The sequence below is a fragment of the Hyaena hyaena genome, unplaced genomic scaffold (assembly GCF_003009895.1).
Source record: "Hyaena hyaena isolate Hyena2069 unplaced genomic scaffold, ASM300989v1 scaffold_310, whole genome shotgun sequence".
NCBI classification, from domain to species: Eukaryota; Metazoa; Chordata; class Mammalia; order Carnivora; family Hyaenidae; genus Hyaena; species Hyaena hyaena.
Window position 1 is genome coordinate 1,758,842 of NW_024080940.1, and position 24,227 is coordinate 1,783,068.

A 24,227-nucleotide genomic window follows, 5' to 3' on the forward strand; every position below is an offset into this window, starting at 1 on the left:
GCACTTGTTGGGATGAGCACTGGGTGTTATGGGGAAACTAATTTGACAATCAACTATTTGTAAAAAAAAAAAAAAAAGATCTCAGCACATGGTAACTATCGTTAGTTTTTTTTATATAAACGGCAGACCTGAGATCTTGAAAAGATTGGTTTTTTTTTTTTTACTGCTAGCTCTTTAGTAAAAACTAAAAAAATAGGATTTTTGAACAATCCTATTAAGCTCAGACAGCACTTCTTGGCGAATGACATGTTCCACTCATAACTAATGAACAAGCCAGTGCCCTTGGATTAAATACAGCTGCATATTTCTTCCTCCAACAATATGTCATTTCCCCCCAAATTCCCTGAAAGGAGTTTTTCAACTAAGATTTTCTGTGAAAGGATTAGAATACTACATAACACATAGCCATCCGTGAATAAAGTGAACCGCAGTGGGTTTGTGCTAGACATGGGCATGTGATTTGGTGAGCTGGTCTGACAAAGTAAGGGCCTGGCATAGAGTAGAAGCAAAATAAATATTAGTTGAATGAAGAAGTAAAACACATGAGTGCATTGGGTCTAATTTTCTATGGAGATATTTTTTAAACAGGCAAAAGATTCTAGTTTTATTACACTGAGGTAATTTGAGCCACGATCCTAAAGCGTAACAGCGATGCCTCTTTCTGTTCAGGATTTACGAGACCGCCTGTGGGACATCTGTGATGCCCGGAAGGAAGAGGCAGAGCAGGAACGTCAGGATATCATTAACGAGAGCTGGTTGCAGGACTCCATCGGAATAACGATGAACCATTTCTTCTCACTGATGCAGGTAAGAGTGGCCGTCAACGACTCAGACTCGTTTCCACAGCTATGTCCTGTCCCTTCCTTTACAGTTCCTTTGGAAGCATGAGGAGCCCATTCAGGCTCACTTTACTCACAGCACACTGGCTGGCCTGAGTTCCAACTTGCTGAAGAAGTTAGCTGAAATAAATCATTTTGGCCCCAGGCTCAACAAGCATCAGAACTGGGAGCATCCCAAGCAACCACTGACCAGCCTAGAAGGGTGGAGAGCAGCAGGAGAGACGGTGTCTCTTCTGGTTGTTACCTTGTCAGCCTTCACTGTGGACACCCAGAGTGGCAAGCAGAAGCCCAAAAAAGCAGCCCTGCCACGGAGCGTGGATGAGGTCAATGTCAACAGGCATTCGATTCCAGAAAAAAAAATTTGTCAAGATTGAAAAAAAATACCATTCACCAGAACAACCTCATCAAATTATATTTGCAACCTATTAAATAAAAAATTGCACTGGACAAGATAAGAAGTTAGACTTTGGGGGCGCCTGGGTGGCTTAGTCAGTTAAGCGTCCGACTTTCGCTTAGGTCATGATCTCGCGGTTCGTGTTCGAGCCCCGCGTCGGGCTCTGTGCTGACTGCCAGCTCAGAGCCTGGCGCCTGTTTCAGTCTGTGACTCCCTCTCTCTCTGACCCTCCCCTGCTCTCGCTGTCTCTCTCTCTCTCTCTCTCTCTCCTGGAAATAANCTCCCTCTCTCTCTGACCCTCCCCTGCTCTCGCTGTCTCTCTCTCTCTCTCTCTCTCTCCTGGAAATAAATAAAACATTAAAAAAATAAAATAAAAAAAAAAGAAGTTAGACTTTGCTCTTATTCCAAGACTGTTGTCAACAATAGGAGAGAGAGCACAGACCAAGCCTGGATACTCAGGATTTCCAAGAGGAAGAACTAGAGAGAGTTTGAGAGCTAGGGTGTAGTCCCCAAGACAGAAACCATCTGCGCTTGCTGACTGGCCTTGCCTAAAGGGAAAGTAAACTTTCTCCTACCTTCTCCACAGAAGGTAGTTTTACTACTGGGAGCAAGGCTCCTCCATTCCCAGAGGAACCAGCAGATAGGGGCACTGTCTTCCCTGATGCTTAACATCTCAAAGGGTTAGTACCCAGATACTTGGGAAAGACAGTTTTAGGTTCTAAAACTGGCAAGAAGCTTTTTAAAAGATTTATACATCAAATGGACAAAGCAAGGATTTACAATGACAAGTTTTCTAAAGTAAATAAGAAAAGGGATGTCAGGAGCCAAGACTTAGGAAGAAGACTATCTACAGTCTAGCCACACTGAGGGGAATAGTAAGCTGTGTCTATAAGAGTACTGTATCCTAATAGAATAGTGGTGAGGGTAGAGAATGGTAAAGGATACATTTTTAGTCTTCAACTGACTGATTTACATGAGAAGATATTGCAGGAGAGGAGAATATTTAGCTAACAATCTGAGCTAGCACACAGTAGGTGTTCAATAAATGTTCATTCAACAAAAGACGATGAATGCTGATATTTCCAACCTTCAGAGGGTCAAGCCCAAGATGCAGAGGCAGCTGGGACCATAGGAGGCCTGAAAAGTCAGCAGAAACCTGAGATGCAAGAGCAGCCTCACTGACTATATATAAGCTTTGGGATCCAGGCAAGGGTTGTACAAAGGATTAAAGTGAGCCACCCAAGCAGCCTAAGTCACCTCGGGTAACATTCCTGGGACTCCTGTTTGGGCAAGCAGAGATTGGCTATTGGAACAGTGAATCAGAAACTTGTGGAGGAAATAACTGAAACCCAGTAGTGAAGGCAAAGGGAAGAGAGAATCTTTGTGAATCACTTCTCATTAGCCCCAGCAGTAGGTGCCTCTTGCAGGAATAGTATGACTTATGTCTCAGCAATACCTAGAATTAAGGCTCTCATCCTAAGCTAAATCCATTTTTAAAACAAACTAGGAGGAAAGAAGATAAAGGAAAGGACAGTAAATAAAAGCTGCTGTTTATTAATTGCTTACTCTTTACTCTGCACTTGATCTTAGCCAAAAGGCCAAGAAGCGATTCCTTACTCTTTACTCTGTACATGCCAAGCACTGCTCTATGGACTTTCACACAGGTTGCATTAAACGTTCACAACAACCCTATGCTGTAAACTTCTGTTATAATCCTTGTTTCACAGATGAGGAAACTGAGGCCGACGTAAGTGAATTGATTTGTCTGGTGGCACACAATCAGTAAGTGAGAGAGCAGGGATTAGAACCAAGGAAGCCTAACTCCCGGGCCAGGGCTCCTAACTATGGCTGTATCATCAACGTTGTTCAGATGAAGACCTGCCACGTGGAACAGGAAGGAACCTCATTCTGCACTGGATCTATAGGATTCTGATAAAAACCAAAGATGGAAATTTCAGGAAGTGGATTTCAGTTCGATGAATGAAGAAAGAGCCTAATGATTACAACTGTCCATCAAATAACAGACTTTGGAAGCAGCTGAGCTGCTGGTCCTGGAAACTCATTAAGCAGATGTTTGCACATGTTTGTGGAGGGCTAAGGGAAAGAATCCTTGAGAAAGTCTTCAAGGGCCTGCAGTACTGGGTAACAAACAACTAGATAAGCATTTCCCAAAGTGGGTTCCATGGAACACTAGTTTTACACAATGGTTCACAGAAAAAGGACTCACCAATCAAATGAGATTGGGAAATACTGCATACTCTATGCTTCCCTCCCCCTGGGAGATTGACAAGCATATTGACATAGTAGGACATCAAGGTAGCCTGCCATAAAGAAACTTTTCGATAAGTTAACCCAGGATTTCTGAAACCGTGCAACATTGTAAAGTTTTTGTTTGTTTTTATCTCCAGCATTAAAAGCCTACAGGACAAATTTTCTACACAATAAATTTTATGCTAGATGATTTTCTAGCATTCTCTTCAAAACTAGAATTCTGTCTCTCAGCATGACAAATGCAAACACTTATCACACTGTGAGATTTGTCCATATATGAATATTTTAAAACTTAATTTGGTTGTTATGCAAGAAAATAAAAATATTTAGTTTCCTTAATCACTTCAAAATACTAGTTTGACAAATTAATTAAATGTACTTTTATATTTAAAATCCAAATATTTAACACATACTCTATAATTTAAAAAATATATGAATAGTAATTTTATTTTAAATTTTTTTATGTTTTATTTATTTTGAGATCAAGAGAGACAGAGTACGAGTGGGTGAGGGACAGAGAGAGAGGGAAACACAGAATCCAAAACAAGCTCCAGGCTCTGAGCTGTCAGCACAGAGCCCAACACAGGGCTTGAACTCACAGACAGCAAGATCATGACCTGGGCTGAAGTGGGACACTTAACCAACTGAGCCACCCAGATGCCCCAATAGGAATTTTATTTTATAATATAGATTCACTATAACCAAGTGAACTTCTTTCTGTTTTAGTCATTTGCCTGGAAAAGTTTAATAACGTGCATGACAGCTTTTCAGGAACAGTTTGATTCATCCTTTTTGGTATCAAAAACAGACATATTGAAACTGTTTTTGTCTTCTGTTGTAGACAACAGTGTGAAAGCATTTATTTATTCTAAATTGTGAATATGGCAGTACGAAACTATGTCTTAATGTTTAATGAGATAAATGGCAACATTAATTACTTGACAAATATTCATGAATATCCTTGGGTTAGGTTCAGATAAGGGCTTTGAACACTAGGTCGGTTTTGTTCTTTTTGGAAAAGATGGTTTCTATAATTAACTACGTATCATGAAATACTTCTGCAGAAGAGCTTCAATCTTTGGGCCCTCCGGTACTGGTTTAAGTAGCCCCTACTACCCAGAGCACAGTCTGGGTGTCATGTTTACACTACCAAAGAGGAGCATGGATATGCCAACTGCTCTGACATATAATGGGAAAATGTGCTGGAAAACTCATGGTCTACACTTGTGTGTTGGACACTCACTGTGCATGCATTTCCTCATTACTGCAAAGGGAAACGGCCTGGCTGGCAGGGAGTCCCTTGTGAATAACTGATGCTCAACTTATCACCAACTCCTTGGTGTTCTCCATTTTGCTCAAGGCAGTCCTGGCAAAGTCAACAGATGGGTTTTGCTGTGAGCATGAAGGAATGATCTCCCTACCACACATACTGAGAAAGAATAGAAACTGTGAAGAGGGAACTATCCATTACCACTTTGCCTTCCCTTGTCATTTTTCCATGACTATGTTCCATAGTCGTAGAGGACCAAAACCTAGTCTCTTACTTTATACTTCAAATTTTTGTATTTGTATCTGTATCTGTATAGTATTTATCCTATTTTTGGCATCTTCCAAATCAACTAATTTGTTACCTCTGGTAGAAGACATTCATATATTTGGTAATGTATTAGTTGATTGAATATACAGTACACAGGAATTCTTAATATCAAAATAATGAAGAGTATACACTACTTCTGGCATCATACGTACTGTAATCTTTTGTCCCAATATCAAGAGGCTTAGAAATACCATCTTGTTAAATGGAATCATAATCAATGAGTACAGAGAACACAGGCACCAGTTATCTTTATTTTTTAATGAAATTTTAGATTATACCCTTATAGCCTATTCTCTTTCTTAATTTCCAGAAAATTGATTTCAACTGAAATATTTTAAAATAGTGCCTACAGAACTTATATGGGAAATATGTACAGATCATTTGTTCTTTCTCGGGTACTGACAGTCATATTTGCTATTAAAGACAGAACTGAACCGTTTCGAAGATACAAAGAGACTCCTTCAAGATTATTATAGGGGAATGGAAGGCAAAATCCCAATCGACGACAATAAGAGATTTACTCGAGTCCCATTGGTCCAACTGGATAGTGGAGAGGCTTTGGAAACCCAACATAGGTAAGGCAAACTATCATGTTGCACTATACTTGGTTTGAACTAAAAATTTGTGATTTTAAGTTGAATACTGCTTATAAAAACCACACTCCTGTATCTGCACATCCAAAATCCAAAGAAGCTCTGAAAAATTTTCTAACTTCCACTTAAGCTATTGATATGCATTATCATCCAAATTATGGTGACTATTTACTCACTTTGCTGCAGAAGTATAGTGTGTTTTATTATGAGATGCTTCTGATTGACTCTGCTTGGGATAGTATATATAGATTTTTAATTCTGAAAAAATTTTGGCCCAAGGGTTTTCAGTAAGGAATCATAAATCTCTACCACTTTTAGGAAAGGTTCCAAGGACCTTGTGTGTGTGTGTGTGTGTGTGTGTGTGTGTGACATGTAAATGAAAATGAAAGGGCTTATGAGTCTTCTTTTACAGGTAAACAAATTGAGAAACAGTGAAGGTTCAGTCATATGTGATTATGACTTCATGAGACTGAAAGACTTGTCAATAGTCTAACATCAGATTCCTTCTAGAACAAGAAAATAAAATTTTATATTTTCAACCAAACACTCCTGTGCAATACAAAAGTTTGTAAATAATTGCTTTTATAGACTCTGTGAGTGAGGGCAGGAGAGGGCAAGATCCCAAACCCAGAGGAGCAATGAGCAAATAGAAAAATGTTTTTAAGAAATAGGGGGTGGGAGTAGTAGCAATCCTATGTAGGCCTCAACTATAAAATATTAAATGTGCAAAAAGTAAGAATTAAAATGAATTAAAGTTACAAATATAAAATTAAAAATACTTAAAATTAAATGATTAAAAATAAACTAATAAAATAGCATTAAGAATTAAGGTAATATTTTCTCATGACCCATAAGGAGGTCATGAGAAAACAAGAATCAATAAATATGAAGAAAGGGGAAAAAAGTTAGATTTTAAGAATAATATACAAGCTGAACATTAAATTTAGATCTCCAAGGATATGATATGTTTTGTAGCTGGAAAGTACACTATGTGTACTTTACCAGCTTGTTCAACTTAATGCGGGAAGTACATTTGCACAGACTAAATATGGTATAGTGAATATGTTTTGAAGACAGACAGATATGGTTTCAATCCTGGGTCTATTATTTACTATGTGAGTAAATTAAAACAATTTATTTGGGAGGAAAGTCACCCCAACTCTCTTAAGCCTTGGTTTCCTTATCTGTAAAGTAAGGTTGTTAAAATTACAAAAAAATGAAATCCTCAAAGCACTGAGTACCACATTTGGGAATCAGAAGACTTGAGATCTAGTCTCGATAATCTCAATTATAAGTGGTGACTATTTTTCTTGTATATTATGACAATAACTTACATGCACTATTTTAATTATAAGTATTTCATGTTCTTGCTTTGTTTTATCATCCCATGTATCAAGAAGGATTTGAGATGACCTGAACACAATCTGGTTATACATGAGATATGAGACCCATTTCTTCTCCCTAGATTTCCTCCATCTAATCCCACCATGTCCCAATGATTCCCATCTGTAAGCAAGAAAATACAAGAAGGAAAATTTGTACCTTCTTCTTGGTACAAACACAAGAGAAATGTGTAACTCAGCAAGCTGCTGAAAGAGAACTTTGAAAATCCAACAATAAAAAATTCCACAGGCAATATGAACCATCAGAGACATTAAAAGAGGCCAAGTTCCAATGTCTACAGTAGCAGTGCATTCTGTTCTTAGCACAAAATAGCAAGTTAGGCATATTGGGGAAGCTATTAAAGTTGGTTAGCAGAATAAAACAGGCAAAAGAACAAGCAGTTCTTATTTTCTGCAAAACAACTCTGCACCAATCTCAACCTCAAATCACTGCTATGAGTATCTACTAAAACTCTCAATGTAACAACCAATCAACCAATCAACTACAGTCTCTTTAACATATATAAGGGAAACAAGCACACTGTTGAGTATTTTCACAGAACTGCCTATTTTATTCCTATAACAAAAATAACAACAACATAACTAACTAATAATTGACTAGTAACTAATAATTAGTAGTTACTAAGAATTAGTAACTGGTAATAGTAGTAGTCTAATATCTGTATTATCCAAGAAAAGGAGCTTCAGAAAGGAGCCCCAATTTGTATCTATTGATAGTGACAGAGCTAACTAGATGAGAATTTTTTCCAGTAAATGAATTCTAACCCCAAATTTTATTTCTAAATTATATGTCACCACTGCTGTCCTCCAAAGCAAGGTATTAGGAAATACATGTTGGACGATATTAAACATTTAGAGATGATCACACAACTTTTACCTTAACTTGTTGGACACATGAATTTCAGTGTCTTGATGACTGAGATTTAGCATTACTTGATTGTTAAAATGTAAATTGTCCTTGTGGGTAGATGTATACTGCATAGAAGAACCTTAGCACACTACCTTCATAGGCACAGTACACTCTCAGAATTCCAAGTACCATAATAATGAAAGAAACAAGTTCAAGAAACCACATCTAATGCTTAAAAACAAGACCACACTAATTGTTTACTGAAGTTCACAACCAGCCTTCTGGTTCAACACTGTGTTCCCCAGCAGCTTGAGTCTGCCGAAGCAAATGCTTATTCCTATTACAGCTCCTAACTCCTCAGGTTTCAGCAAAAGCATCCCTGGAGCTTCTCTGTCCCCATTCTATGCCCAAGCTGAGGGCTCTTTGCACTTTTTGTCACCAAGGTGTGTCCCAGTCATAATAAGCATTCTGCTCTGGGGATCTCTACCTGCTTCTCTCAGCCTTTGTGATTTGGGAGTCATTCGGGGATAGAATGTTCCCAGGGGCATCCGCATAGGGGCAGCAATATGGCTGAAAGAAGGGAGAAGGAGAGCTTAACCCTGTTTTCTTACAGCATTTTACAAAGAGAAAGCCGTCACCATCCATACACTAAACTAGGGAGGTTTGTTGGATATCATCCCCACCCACTACCAAAACCTTGTTACCTCCACAGGATTCCCCCTTGCAGACCGCACATCTGTCATATCCTGCTTTTTAACTGCCCGCTTCAGGAAGCCAAATGATACTAGTCGTCTTAAATGAGTGATGCCCAAGGGAAATACAAATCAAAACCACACTGAGATACCACCTCACGCCAGTCAGAGTGGCTAAAATGAGCAAATCAGAGAACTCTAGATGCTGGCGAGGATGTGGAGAGACGGGCACCCTCCTACACTGTTGGTGGGAATGTAAACTGGTACAGCCCCTCTGGAAAACAGTGTGGAGGTTCCTCAGGAAACTAACAATAGAACTCCCCTATGACCCAGCAATAGCACTGCTAGGAATTTACCCAAGGGATACAGAAATGCTGAGGCATAGGAGCACATGTACCCCAATGTTCATAGCAGCACTCTCCACAATAGCTAAAACATGGAAAGAGCCTAAGTGTCCATCAACAGATGAATGGATCAAGAAGATGTGGTTTATCTATACCATGGAATACTACATGGCAATGAGAAACAATGAAATCTGGCCATGTGTAGCAACATGGATGGACCTTGAGGGTGTTATGCTGAGCGAAATAAGTCAGGCAGAGAAGGACAAATATCATATGTTTGCACGTATAGGAGGATTAGGAGGAACTTGACGGAGGAACAAGGGGGAGAAGAAGGGCGGAAATGGTGGGGGAAAGGGAGAGAGGCAAACCATGAGAGACTCTTGAATGCTGACAAAAACTGAGGACTGATGGATGTGGGGGGGAGGGGGGATGGGCATGGAGGAGGACACTTGTGGGGATGAGCACTGGGTGTTATGTGGAAACTAATTTGACAATCAACTATTTGTAAAAAAAAAAAAAAAAAAATGAGTGATGCCCAGTTTTATTTGGGCATGACGGATTTGTTCCTTGTTAGAAGTTTATTCCCTGGTTAAATTTCAAAATTGCACTTCTTCATAATTGCCATTGCTTAATTTCCCTCTTCGTGATTACTGAGAATCTCAGATTATGAGATTCTTAGTGATTACCGAGATCTCAGATTATGTTTTGTTACTATTTGTTCCTAGTTTCCTCTTGTTAATAAGACTATTAAAATGTGAATATAGTCTTTTGTAGTCTTCATTTGAAGAGTTCTTCCAGGACAGCTTTGAAAATTGAGATTAAAGCAAGACAACAAAATCCCCAAAATAGCGTGGTCGTAAAGACAGAATTCTGTTACATAAAATATTTCCTTTTTGTACATAAAATATTTCCTTTTTTGTTTGTTTGTTTCTCAAAGAATTCCTCTAATTCCTCGCATATCCATTTCTCCGGATTCAGCTATGTATAAACCAAAAACAAAAACCGTACTGAAGGGCAAGATCGATTACTCACTGGAAAATGTTGAGTCGAACTTTGAGGCAGATGAAAAGTTGCTAATGGACACCTGGCACCAAGCTTCTTTAGCGATATCTAACATGGTAATAAGCACTTCCTGTTACCACATTTTCAGTAAAACCCATTCATAAAGCACCAATGTTCGCAATATACCACGAGTAGAAAATTTACACGATGTTGTATAACTTTATACTTTCAGGGACTGTTTTGTTTTGTTTTCTGAAAGAAATAAGAATTGAAACAATTCAGTCAGTCAATATATACGGTCAAGAATGGAGCAAACCAACATGTGGTTTATTCTCTGGGCTGGGCCAACTTTCCAAGTGCAGAGCCCAAAAAGGCCAATCAGGAAAAGTCAACGACATGGGTCAAATATAATACAATAGGGAGGGGGTGAGGACTGTGGCCAAGTGGAAATTGTACTTCTAAATAATTGTGTGCTACTCCACCCTAACCAACTTTACTATTCAAGAATGAGGCCCAGTATGGCCTGATTTTCCAATTTTCCAAGAAAATCCAGAAAGTCAAAGTTTGTATGTGAAACCTACTCATTTAAACATACTTGAAATCATTAAATTTGTAAAACTTTACAGAGCCAAGCAAAACACACATTTGGCCTGCAGGCCTCTAGTTTATATAAATTACCTATGGGGTATTATCCTCTTTATCATGGAAAAACAAGGATCCAGAAGGGTTAAAAAATTTTGCCAAGATCACTTAGCAGGTAAGTGTCAAAGAGGAGATTTGAGCCTGGGACCATATGGGTTCAAAGTTCCAGTCCTTTCCACCTTCACTGGAAGGCGAAGGGACGATAGTCGCTGCCTGCAGGGGACCTGTACCAGATCAAACACAAAGGGAAAGTGTCCAGATAACTTAAATGTAAGTAGAAGCTTCGCCCTGTAAAGAAAGAACACACAGAGTTCAGCTTGGATGGCTGCTGTGCCCTCATCCTCCAGGCCTGAGTGCCCAGTGTGGTTCTGCTTTCATTCTGTGCCGAGCCTTCTTTGAGTTTCCTTGAAATAGCTTATCCATACCAGAAGCAGTTTCCACCTTCCAAAAGACTTTGTGAAAGCCGCAGAAGAGGAGCTTGTCCCGGGATCTCAGAGCGAGGAGGCAACGCTTCTGACTGTTTCTCGAGTCCCTTTCTGGCCACTCTGCCTCTGGGTTCTTTTCTCTGGTTTATGTCACAGCAGCCTCAGTGCTTCCTTTCTCTTCTCCCTCTCTTCCTTTTGTTCCTTCTTTCGTTTCTCCCTCTCAAAAGTGATTGTAGATTCCTGTCATTATCTTGCTTCTTCTATAAAAATTTAATGTGGATTTTGACAAAGTGCACGGCCTATAACTGCATGCCTTGATGAACGCACCTACAATACACACTGGCAAATGGGAACGGTCCGCACCTACCAAGTCCTTCTTGTGCCCCTTCCCAATCCTAACCCCCTTCATCCCTGCAACACGGAACCTCTGTCTCCCTTCTTGCTAACCATTGCCTTGATTTTCAGAGAGTTTTGTCTCCCAAGTCTGTATTTCTTAACTGTACCATTTAGCTTTGCTTGCTTTTGAGCTTTAAGTACATGAACTCCTACCTTTTGTCTCTCTGTGTTTCCTTTCGCTCAACATTATTTATGAGATTCATTCTATGTTACTGAATGTAGATGTAGTCCCTTCATTTTTCTTGCTGTATATTATTTCGTTATATAAGCTTATCCCAGTTTATTTAACTAATCTGCTACTAATGCACATATGGGCTTCCAATTGTTGCCATTTTTTTTTTAATGTTTTTTATTTATTTCTGAGAGAGAGAGTGTGTGTGTGAACAAGGGAGGGTCAGAGAGAGAGGGAGACACAGAATCCAAAACAGGCTCCAGGGTCGGAGCTAGCTGTCAGCACAGCCCAACACAGGGATCGAACCCACGAACTGTGAGATCATGACCTGAACTGAAGTCTGACATTTAACCAACTGAGCCACCCAGGTGCCCCCAGTTGTTGCCATTATGGATACCCCTGCTATGAATATTCTTGTATTTGTCCGCTGGCGCACATATGCACACACAACTGTTGGATATATAAGAGTATTTGCTAACTTCAATGTCAGTAGATAATACTATACATAATACTTCAGTTTTCATAAGTAATACCAAATTCTTTCCACATTTCACTGCAGTATCATTTTTGTCATAAACTAGGTGACCTTATATCATAAATTAGTTCTGTCGCGTTACTCTATTTTTCCATCTTCATACTCAAAACTCATAATGTCATATCCTTTATTTATCTAAATGAGCAAAATGAGCAAATCTTCCCACCTTGTCATCTGTCCAGTGAACTTTGGCTCTTCTTGGCTCTTTGCCTTTCTGTATAAAATTTCAAATCAACTTGTCAAAATTTACAAAAATGTTGGCCATAGAATTTTTAGATACTACTTATCAGAGTATGGAAGTTTCTTTTCATTTCTAGCTTTGAGAGTTTTTCATAAATGTATTAACAAATTCTTTTTCCGCATCTATTGAGATTCTCATATGATTCTTTTCTCTGTTTTCTATTGATGTGAAATATTATATTGGTCAATTTCCTAATATTAGACTTATGCTGCATCCCTGGAATAAGCCCAACATTATAATGAAGCATCATCCTTCTTACATATTGCTAGATTTGCCTTCCTAATACTTTGCTTAGGATTTTTGAATCTTTGTTCATGAGTGAGAAAATTCTATAATTTTTCTTTCTCATTCTCGCCTTGTCAGCCTTTAGCATCCAGGTAATACTGGCCTTATAAATCAAGTCAGGATATGTTTCTTCTCTTTCTATTCTTTAGGAAAATTTGAGGAATTTGAAATTATTTCCTCTTGAAATGTTTAGTAGCCTTCAAGAAGCTATCTGGGCCTGGGGCCACCTGGGCAGCTCAGTCAGTTAAGCTTCTGACTTTGGCTTGGGTCATGATCTCATGGTTCAGGAGTTCAAGCCCCCTATCGGACTCTGCTCAGTGCAGAGCCCACTTTGAATCCTTTGCCCCCTTTCTCTCTGCCCCTCCCCTGCTTGTGTGTTCTCTCTCTCTCTCCCTCTCCCTTTCTCAGAAATAAATAAACTCAAAAAAAAAAAAAAAAAAGCCTGATGAACCTTTTCTTACTAGGAGTTAATCTTCTTTATAATGTTTTCTTGGAAATTATACTTTTAAATATTGTTTACATGATATATCTCTTTGTTCATCCTCTCATTTTTAGCCTTTATTTTTTCTTGCTTGCTCTTTTCCCCCTACTGAATTTTGGAAGTAGTGCATTTTATTACTGTTCTCTTAAGGGTTACTCTAGGAATTATACCATGAATTGTTAACTAATCAAAGTCTACATATTTTTTTAGTCAGTAATTCATGGTGTTATTCCTAGAGTAGCCACTCAGTGAATTAGTGTGTGTTACTTCCAAACTAAAATAGGGGAAAAAATGAATAAATTTAAAATATTCAATCCAAAATAAGAAAAAAAAAAAAAGGAACAGAAAAAGATTTAGAAGAAACAATACAATCAGAAAGTATATATTAAGAGGGTACATGTACACCCCAAATATCTTGATGGCTACTTTATATTTATAAAGGGAAGATGATCCATGTAAAGGAAAAGAATTAATTTTTTTAAGCATATGATGTTTTTAAGCTACAGAAATGATCTTCCGTTATTGACCAGGGAGGAAAATAGGAAAGTGTGATGACCTCCAGTAGCCACCATGGAATCCTTAACCCTTGTCTCAGAGGCTTAGAGCTCCCTATCTTGCTGGCACCAACTCATCAAACCTCACCAACCAACTAGATATTGCTTCCAACATATTGCGTGGGCATTAACAATTTCAATGCCTTGGCTAATGTCTTCTTTCTCTCCTAAAATATGTTCCTCCTACCTTCTATTTGCCTAAATTATATACTTTCTATAAGTCTTCAGAGCTAGTTCCTGCTTTGATTCCTGACTAGTTGGTTACCTGTTTGAAGGCCTTGCCTTCTCTCATCATGTGCTTTTCCAATCCCTATAACAATATTGTCTCCCCAGGCATTTGGCTCTTACTATCTAGGTCACTGTTTATAATTTTTATCTCATTAGTTGTTTTTCTGAATACTTACCTGTATTCTAAAACTTTTTATATACCGTAAACCTAGCATCATGCCCACATCCAATATGATACTAAGCCCTCAGCACAGTCTGACATGAGGCTGCTGCTATATCGATGATGCTGATGTTACTGTTGATGATGATGGCAATGACCATGGTGATCACTGCAAGATTACAGCTACCAAGCACCAGAGAGGGGGAAACCAGATCTAGGAGTTCAAGAAAAAAATGAATTATTATTCTTATTGAGCTATGTAAGCATAATTTACAAGTCTTACAAATCCCCTTAGAATTGCCTAGGGGAAATGACTTGGTAAAATATTACATTATTAGAAAGAGCATCATACAGCAAAAAGAGCACAAGCTACCTCTCTTGATTAAGTTGTGTGATTTTACAGAAATCACTTAGCCTCTCTCAGTCTTCAGTTCCTTATCTGTAACATGGGAGACATTCCACACACTTTTCCTCTATTGAATGACTGAAAGATCCGGTGAAATAATATATACAAAAGTGTTTTAGAAATTACAAATATTATAGATCATGACATTAAAAAATTTATTGAAAATTGTACTATTTTCCTTATGGATTTTATTTTTTTTAATGTTCATTCATTTTTGAGAGACAGAGTGTGAGGGGTAAGGAGCAGAGAGAGAGGAAGACACAGGATCCCAAGCAGGCTCCAGGCTCTGAGCTGTCAGCACAGAGCCAGACACAGAGCTCAAACCCATGAACTATGAGATCATGACCTGAGCTGAAGTTGGTCAATTAAACAAAGAAGCCACCCAGGTGACCCCTTGTGGACTTTAAAAAACCACATAGAAAGCAAAGGAGAAAAGTTTAGTAATTACAACCCAATTAGTATTCCTAATAATTATATTTGAATCCTGCTTTGATGTTTCTAATGGATTTTCTTGGCATTGATGTTACATGACCTTAAGGGAATTTTAAATTTCAAGTGAGACAGACATGACTCGGCAAACTTGCAGGGAAAATAGTACCAGCAGAGATTAACACAGCTGAAATAAGAACACTTTAACACGGGCATTTTTTTCTACATAGCAATTTTACCAAGAGCTACCCATTTAGTGTGCTATGTTAATTTTCAGAAAAACATTCTTCTAATTAGCAGGTTTGCAATGATTTCAAAGAAACAATTCATATTTAACACCCACAATGTCACGACGTTATTTCTAGAGTTTCTTTAGGCTTACAGGTAGATTGCTGGATGTATTGTGAATTATGTTAATTTTTGAAAGAGACCCAGAGGTCTTTGAGGGAAGTGGACCAAAAATATGCAGATGATGATAATTATCATCATCATCATCACCACCACCACCACAAGACTCTTTATGAAGGAGAAAAATCCAATTTTAAAGGAAATTGCTAACTTACTGTGCTTTGCAAAAACAAATTCACAAATGAATTGCTTGCAATTTAGTGGAGGGATGTTAACAAGTCTGCTTTCAGCTTTACCAAGAATTTGAAAGTACAGTAGATATCATGAAATAAATTTTTATGGATTAAGGGCATCTGAATGAAACCACATACATATACACACACACAAATGGCTTGTTCTCTGAAACCTTTTACTATTTCTCTAGGGCTCCACAGATTTTAAAGAAGCTATGGGTATATTCTGTGGAATATGATTATTTTAGAAGAAATTCCATCTATTAATAAGCATTTCCTTGGCATCCTCTATGAGCACAGCAGGTGCTAAAAGCTTCTTAAAGCCCATTTGGAGGGTTGGGCAACACTTCACATTCAGAGAACAGTTGGGGACAGTTAGTTATATGCTGAGCCCTGGGGTGGGAAGTATGCAGGGATTTGGGCTGAGCAGGAACTGGCTAGCGTATCTTGCCAAGACTAATCATCATTGAGGGGAGAGATTGTGTCTTATTCATCTTTCTATTCACCTCCAAGCAACTTCCTCCTTCTCCTCCTGGCCCCTCATCCGGTCCTCCCCAGATAATGTGAGGCTTAGACACAGTAAGCACTTAAATAAATAAATTGTCATGACCCCCATTTCTTCACCAATTGCTTTACTGAGATTTTAAGGTTTTCAACCATATGTTGCTCCTGCCTCCTTGGTATGTGCAGGTTTACTTTCTCCCTTTTGGGAGTCTTTGCTTCACTCTCCTTTTTCAGGGCTATACCCCTAAGAGCTCTTCACCTTTCCAGGGGCAGCTGGATTCACTTCACAAGGTCCGGCCTTTGAAACTGCAGGCATGTCCCCAAGACAATGTTTTCCTGCTACTTGAAGCACAGAGCCTCAGAGGAGAGGTGTAAGGGACCCAACAGCACCCCACCCTCCCCCTTCCTCGGGTCCTCTGGGGTGGCCCGAAACTAACCTCTCAAAACAGAACACCTGTGCAAGTGAAAGGAAGGGTTGCTAAGATGGCGGGAGGCTGAGTATATCCCGGGTGGAAGAAACTGAGATCAGAGATGAGTCTAGTCTGCAGGATAGGTCGTCCTCATGAGCACCTCCTGGGATGAGGCCTAGTGTTGGAGTAGAATGGAAGACCAGCATCCAAGTGTCTGGGAGCCCAGTTCATACAGGACATGCATTCCCAAAACTTGGTTCAGGGGGGCATGAGAAATTCTCACCCATTTTATGTATAAAGCACAAATATATATAAAATACATAGATATGCTTTTGCAATATTAAAATTTCATGGAGGAGGACTATTAGGAAAATCCATCTGTAGAACTCTGTAGGGGAGTCAATAATAATAATAATGATAACAATAATAATAATAATAAAAGGAGAGAAACATTGATATAGGGGAATGCCCTGAGTTGAACAGGAACTTGGAAGAAGAGTGGGTGCTAAATCCATAGAGTCTGAGATGAAAAAGGAAGCTTTTTAAAAGCAAAACCATGGAGCCGTCACAGACACCGAAATGTGTTTTCCGTAAAGATTGAGTATGTGGCATGGTTGTTTGCAGTAGAATGAGGCTTCAGTGGAATTGAGTGATGACTAAATCCAAACAGTTACCATATTTCCTAAGCATTGCAGTAATTGAAATATTGCTCATATACAACCAGGTGGCTGCTGAAATTCATCAGAGGCTCATGGAAGAAGAAAAGGAAAACCAGCCAACAGATACAAAAGAAAAGTCTCCTCAGATGAGTACAAACAAAAAAGTCAAAAAGGAACCACCCAAGAAAAAAAAGGCAGACAAAAAAGCAAAAGGTATTCATGGTTCTAGCATCCAAAACTGTAGATGCTTACACCTCTCCTTGGTACAACACAAACATTTAAGCAGACACATTAAAGCTACTATTTGTTAGGTTTAGTTTCGAGACCCAGGCTCCTGTGGTGTTAGCTGGCTGATCATACCTTGTACCTATCTCACCTAACCTGTTTATCCAAAAAGTCAAGTGTATCGAAGGTAAAATAAACCTCAAAAACAGTTTGGAACATGCTAGAAGAACTCCAAGATGACACCATGTCATCTGAAAAGTGTGTGCAAAGGGACTGCATTAACCGAGACAAAATTAGGTGAAAAGTGATTACGTGGATGTAGGTTTCAGGTTGAATTCAGGTTTCTGGTTTACTGCACGCAAGTTCCTCTCTCCTGGAGGCCTCCTGCCTCATCTCCGTCTTGGAGACATGATGGAAAACAGAGGTGAGAGAAAACTTGGGCTGGGAGAGACCTCCCGTCAACCTTGGGGATAAACTCTGCCACCAACATTCTCCTCCTCTCTATCTCCACCCGTACATATTTAAGGTGAGTGGGGCAAAAGAGGAAGAGACAGAAACACGTGAGCAGAAGTCACCTCCCTAGTCAGTTGCTCATGACATGACATGCTTATGAGGCACCTGCTAGTAGCGTGCTATGATGGGTACTAAAGACGCCATGAAGAACTTAAAGAACAAAAACAAAATCACAGTCTCTGCCCTGATGGAAATCTAGTCTACCAGCAGAGACAGACATTTGATCCGTCATCGTTCTTTAGTTGGGGAGGTACAGGTGACCTTGAGAGTGAAGTCACGTACTCCATCTGAGGGGTAGGGAAGCACTTCCCAGTCAGAGTACATTTAGGCAACCCTGAGAAGGAGTGAGATGAAGTGCTGAGAATGTGGGGAGGCCGGAGGGACCTTGAAGCAAAGAGAAGAATAGCACTGCATAAGAAACACACCACTTAGTCCATCTCAGATGGTAAAAATGAATGAAATAAACAGCACTCGAAGGACATGCTTAAATTTACTTTAATGGATAAATGGCTGAGTCCAGTTCCTTAATTTTACATATGATAAAACAGAAATCCAGATTAAGCACTTGTTCACCTGTAACCTAATACACACATCTACTATTGCAATTGCATTTTATTACCATTTCTTTGTTTACAATTATCTCCTCTTCACAAGATTTGAGTGCATTGGGGTCAGACCTTCAAGACATTTACTATACTGAGTAGAATCACATGTATGGGGCCTGCAGCTAGAAACACACTACTATTTTGCAAGAGCAGATTCTCAGACAAGTGCTGACAAACATTTATTTTCTAATTCTCTTATGTAATCACTGAAGTACTTGTAGTTAAGTACTACTGAAGAGATTGTTAAGTAGGTTACAGATACTTGACCAAGAGCCTCATTTCAGCCATATCTTCTGGACGTTATTCCCTGGTCTTTTCTTGACGAGGATCTAGGAAACACTTGGCTAACACTAGTACCTTGTATGGAGCGGTACTTCTGCAAGTGGCTAATGGCATCCATGCTATGTTGTGGTTTGCTAATTTCTGTCCCCAGACTGAATCACACCTTCTTTGGAATCTAGAACCATGTCTGCCCTCACTGCACACTTCATTTTCCCACGATCCTACACAAGTGCATCTAGCACAATAAGCACAATAAATGCATTCTTATTTGCATCTAGCCTAGATGCCACCTGGAGAATTCTCAAGGAAAGATCAGTATTTCAAACTCAACAGGCAGGGCTCAGCTTGGTACTTTGCAAATCACAAGAGATTTACTACATACTCACACGTTTCACTTCGTCCTCATTTTAACCAAGTAGCCGTGTGCATGCTTGCAGGCCGGCACTCTCCATTGTTCTTTCAGGTAAATCGCCGTCGACAGCAGAAGTCACACCCGTGAGAGTTTCACCAGAGCAGATTGCTGAAATGGAAAGGAAAAACGAACTGATGCTCAAAATCAAGGAAGAACACCTTGCTGCCCTGCAATTTGAAGGTAGCAGTTGAAAAGAACCAAGATGATACTTTTCAGTGGAAAATAGACCAGTAGGGCCAACAGCCCATGACCGGCTCAAGTTGTGTAGAACACAAAGCGAAGCGATTGAAAAGTACAACGTTTAGCTGGTTGTTTTCATAAAACCACATGATGGCTGGATTTGACTGTTCGATAATTGTCTGGTGGGATCTCAAAAAGAGACAAAGAAAATTTGGGAGGGATTAGAATCTCAAAGAATAGAAATAATTAGAATAATCTCAAAGAATAGAAACAAAAAGAGTATGTTAGAGTCAGGGTGATTTTACAAGTTGAAAGAAGACTTAAGACCATGTACATAGGTGGCTTTATATGCTAGGAATAATTCAGGCCTCTTGTTAGGAAACTAAACCCTAACTGGAGGCTAACAGGCCCTGAAAGTGAGTTCTTGGGAGCAGAGGCCAAAGAAGAGCCAGTCAGCGATCAATTATGTTCAAGAGCCTCCTTTTCTGTAGATAGCAATGGTTTTACAAGACATATTCTCCTTCCATCTCTTCCATTTGTTGTATAATGCAACTCAAAATGGACCTCAAAAAAAAAAAAAGTAGGAAATTTAGCAAATTAGGCCAGTGGCAGTGGAAGAAGCAAAGAAGAAAGATGGAAAAACTATTTCAGAAGTAAAATACATGTCTATAGATGGTGTATGCCGGGGCAGCCAGAAGCCCTGGGACACATGGGTTTTGCCCTAGTTTTACCAGTGCTGAGAAAATACAATGGCCTTGACTTCCCAAGGTGCTAAAGTAGGTAGACCAAGAGACTTTGTACCTTCCTCTTTTTGAAATACAGAAATTATCTGTTTGTGTTTTCCCATTCCAATTTATCAAAGAGTATATTGCTCTAAAGTGCAATAAAATGTAAATCTCAGTTTATACTTTTGGTTTAAATAAACTGTCAAATGACCCTCCCATACATTACATTTTTTTTCTCAATGACATAGATGAGGTATTACTTATCTATTCTCGTATATTAAATGCGCACCTACATCTTCACAAATTGAAGCATGATTGGTTTAAAACTGAATTCAGTTGGTTAAAAAATGCATGTATACATTTTAAAATCCTTATTTTTCTTTTTAAATAGAGATAGCCGCACAGTTCCGACTTGAACTGATAAAGACGAAAGCATTGGCTTTCCTTGAAGATTTAGTAACAAAGGTGGTTGATGTATATAAACTCATGGAAAAGTGGCTTGGTGAGAGGTACTTGAACGAAATGGCCAGGTAATATACTGCATGGCTTTTCAAATGTATTTTGAAAGTGTATTTTTAATGTATTTTAATGAAATGTATTTTAAGGTGTATTTTTTTTTAATTTCTGGAGTCCAAAATAGGCAGATTTTTAGGCATTTATTAATGTATTACATTTACAAATTGAAATTTTGACCTTTTAGGGGATCACATGTGCATTTGTATTGGCTCATTTCAAACAGTAAGTTGCATATCAAAGTGTCCTATTGCAATATACAAGTTTGCACATCATTTCTGAGTTTGGTTTTTACACTGCTCAAGCAGGACCTTAGTTTACAAGGTAAGATTATGCATTACTTTTAAATATTCATCAGAAATAAGGTAATGTTTCATATTTTTCTAATGCCAGACTCATTAGTAGTCAAGGCCAATTAATGGGAGATTAAGAAGTCATTCACTGGGGTGTTTTACCACTTAGGCTGATTCCTTTGTAAGGGTAATACCCAGTTCTACTTTGCTGTTGAATTCCAAAGGTTTTCCAGACTTTTCATCCCTAGTGAGGGACAGAGAGTTTCATTCTCCTAATTCTCCCATAGAAAAGCAGCTCAGCAAAGCAGAAATAGCCTTCAACTTGAAAGGCAGGAGACCTGATGATCCAAGAGATGGGGACTCCTTCCTTGTCCATGAATTAGCAGCGTGCCTAATTGCTTGGGGCCCTGTGGCCTTCATCTATAAAAGGAAAGACTCCAACCAGACTATTTCAGAGGTTTCTACTGGATCTAGATTCTGTGAACACTACGGTTTGCAATCAACATTTACTGCAAGTTTAGAAGTTGCTACCTACATAGAATACAAATGTCAAGTGTTGTCCGAAAGAACTGCCATCTAAAAGATAGTTGTGATGGTTTGTTCTCTACAATCCTTGTCTCATAATGAAAGTTCCCTTGTAAAATCTTCAGCCTAGATTTTTATATCTGTTGTGCTATATAGTAACACCCACACACAAACCTCAGCCTGGTAACCTTATTTTTTTTTTTAGTGAAATTTTATTAAAATTACAGAACACTTTGAAGGAAACCAGCATATTAATTATATTGGGCCTTTTAAACCATAAACATAGTATATTCTTCTATTATATTCTTCTATTATATAAGATCATATTAGATCTACGATTTTACTTAAGAATGTTTATAACTTTTTATACATTAACTTTTAAAAGATCCTATTTATTTCTAGTTTTATAAGATTTTTCTTTTATATTATAATAGCTGGAGACTCCAAGTAAGAGTAGGAGCATGTATGTTGCACATGCATTTAGTTTGTGAATATTTTGTCTAGAATTTTTGTGTTTACATTCACAAGTGAAATTAGCTGGCGTATATATTTAGTCATAATCCAATACTGACATAGAAAAATCAGATGGCAGGAATCGCTACTCTTTATTCAGTAATTTCATTTTGACTTCACTGGGCACTCCATGTTTTGTGGAACTCATACACTTAAGTCTCTGTAGCTGTGTTTGTTTGTTTGTCTGTTTTAAGAATCTGAAATATGGCTTGAATTACTTTAATGGTTATAATCCAGCCAGGATTTCTACTTCTCTGTAACTCTTGACAAGTTATATTTTAATGAGTAATTTTGCATGTTGTTTAAGATTTAAATTTAATGGAATAGAACTGTCCAAGAATTCATACATATTTATTTTTAATTGTGAATATTTCTACAATTATTGTTACCTTTGATCATTAATTTCTTTACCTCTGATCTTTTTGTTTTTGTTTTTGTTTTAGTTTTTTACAAATAGTTTATTGTCAAATTAGTTTCCACATAACACCCAGTGCTCATCCCCACAAGTGCCCTCCTCCATGCCCATCCCCCCTCCCCCCCACATCCATCAGTCCTCACTTTCTGTCAGCATTCAAGAGTCTCTCATGGTTTGCCTCTCTCCCTCTCCCCCACCATTTCCCCCCTTCTTCTCCCCCTTGTTCCTCAGTTAAGTTCCTCCTAATCCTCCTATACGTGCAAACATATGGTATTTGTCCTTCTCTGCCTGACTTATTTCGCTCAGCATAACACCCTCAAGGTCCATCCATGTTGCTACACATGGCCAGATTTCATTGTTTCTCATTGCCATGGAGTATTCCATGGTATAGATAAACCACATCTTCTTGATCCATTCGTCCGTTGATGGCTCTTTCCATGTTTTAGCTATTGTGGAGAGTGCTGCTATGAACATTGGGGTACATGTGCTCCTATGCATCAGCATTTCTGTATCCCTTGGGTAAATTCCTAGCAGTGCTGTTGCTGGGTCATAGGGGAGTTCTATTGTTAGTTTCCTGAGGCAGCCTGGTAACCTTATTGCAGTAAGGCTTAAAATAATTTTACTACTGGATAGTCAAGTCAGTTATCATTAGCCTCACAGAGCAGCGATGTTTGGTTCTGTTCCTTGCCTGCCACTTAAAAATGAGAACATGTCTTCTTAATTCTTAGGATTCACAGCTCCCATCCATGTGACCATCAAGAGTAAATTCTTCTTATTTTTAATCAACTGTATTCCAATTTCTCAGTTTTATATTATGTGTATGTATCTGACCTCTGAATGTAGCCAGAAGAACTTAAAACTAGGACTTTCCAGCTATGCTGGAAAACTATGTTTTGGTTATTGCAAAAACTCTCTGGCAGCCAAAGAAAAAGAGAGAGAGAGACAGAGAGAGAGAGAGAGAGAGAGAGAGAGGAAGCTATCAGATCCCTTGGAACTTCAAATCTTGCTTTTCATTTTCCTGGCATTTTTAATTCCTCCCATTCATAAGAAGATTATGCCTGATAACCTCCACTAGGTGGCGCACACCCGTTTTGAGATCTTGTTCTGCCTCAGGCTTGGTCTGCAGTGGGAGGCCCTCCTCCCTCAAGGTTGCAAACTTAGCTCTCCAGTGCCTTAACCTCTTGCACCAGCACACAGCCACCAAGAGGCATAAACTAAGTAGATACTATGTGCAAAACGGACATCCACCAGTACAGAATGCTGGAGCTGAATTCTAGAGTTGTCTTTTGAGAGAAAGTAACTAATGCTCTTTTTAATACTTTTTCAGTATATATATTTTGGTGTTCCTGGGTTACATAAAAGGAGATTAGAAATGGATTTTTCCATCAGGTCCAGTCTTTATTGCAAAATGTAAACACAATCCTTTCTTTAATGTGGTAATATTGTACTTCTCTGTATAAATAATATACACTTCTTGTGTATATAACTTCTCTTGCTTTTGAAATGGACTTTAATTAGGACCATACTTGTAATCCCCAGTTCAGCTTAAATCCATGTCCTGTGTGGCTTGACATTACAACCATAAGGTATGGAGCTATGTGTTATCAGCTCCATGCAAAGATAAGGATTCAGAGAGTTTAAGTAAATTACCAAGGACTCATAGGTACAGAGGATTCTGGGATGAGACCTCAGCTTTGAATACTATTTCCACTGCACCTAACTCTTGTTGTTTATACTACATGATTTAACTAGGAATTGTTATTTGTAAAAATAGAATGCAATTTCAATGGGTATATATTATTAAAGTCCATTCTGACAATTGTGTCTTAAATAACATCAAACTCCTTGATATAAAGTTAGAGAAAAGCCACTCTTCTAGAAATCCAGTATTAAATCTGACTAACAGTATAATTTATCCTGATTCCAAATAAAT

At 38.7% G+C, this 24,227-nt stretch overlaps 1 protein-coding gene across 1 annotated transcript in view; it reads left to right on the forward strand.

Annotated features, from left to right (window-relative positions):
- SPEF2 (sperm flagellar 2) overlaps positions 1–24,227 on the forward strand; it is a 186,052-nt gene that overhangs the window by 115,149 nt on the left and 46,676 nt on the right. Inside the window, exons 24-29 of the mRNA XM_039248276.1 lie at positions 670–807; positions 5,525–5,676; positions 9,921–10,101; positions 17,159–17,306; positions 19,182–19,310; positions 20,427–20,565. Coding sequence (XP_039104207.1) covers positions 670–807; positions 5,525–5,676; positions 9,921–10,101; positions 17,159–17,306; positions 19,182–19,310; positions 20,427–20,565 — 887 coding nt within the window. The remainder of the gene's footprint in view (positions 1–669; positions 808–5,524; positions 5,677–9,920; positions 10,102–17,158; positions 17,307–19,181; positions 19,311–20,426; positions 20,566–24,227) is intronic.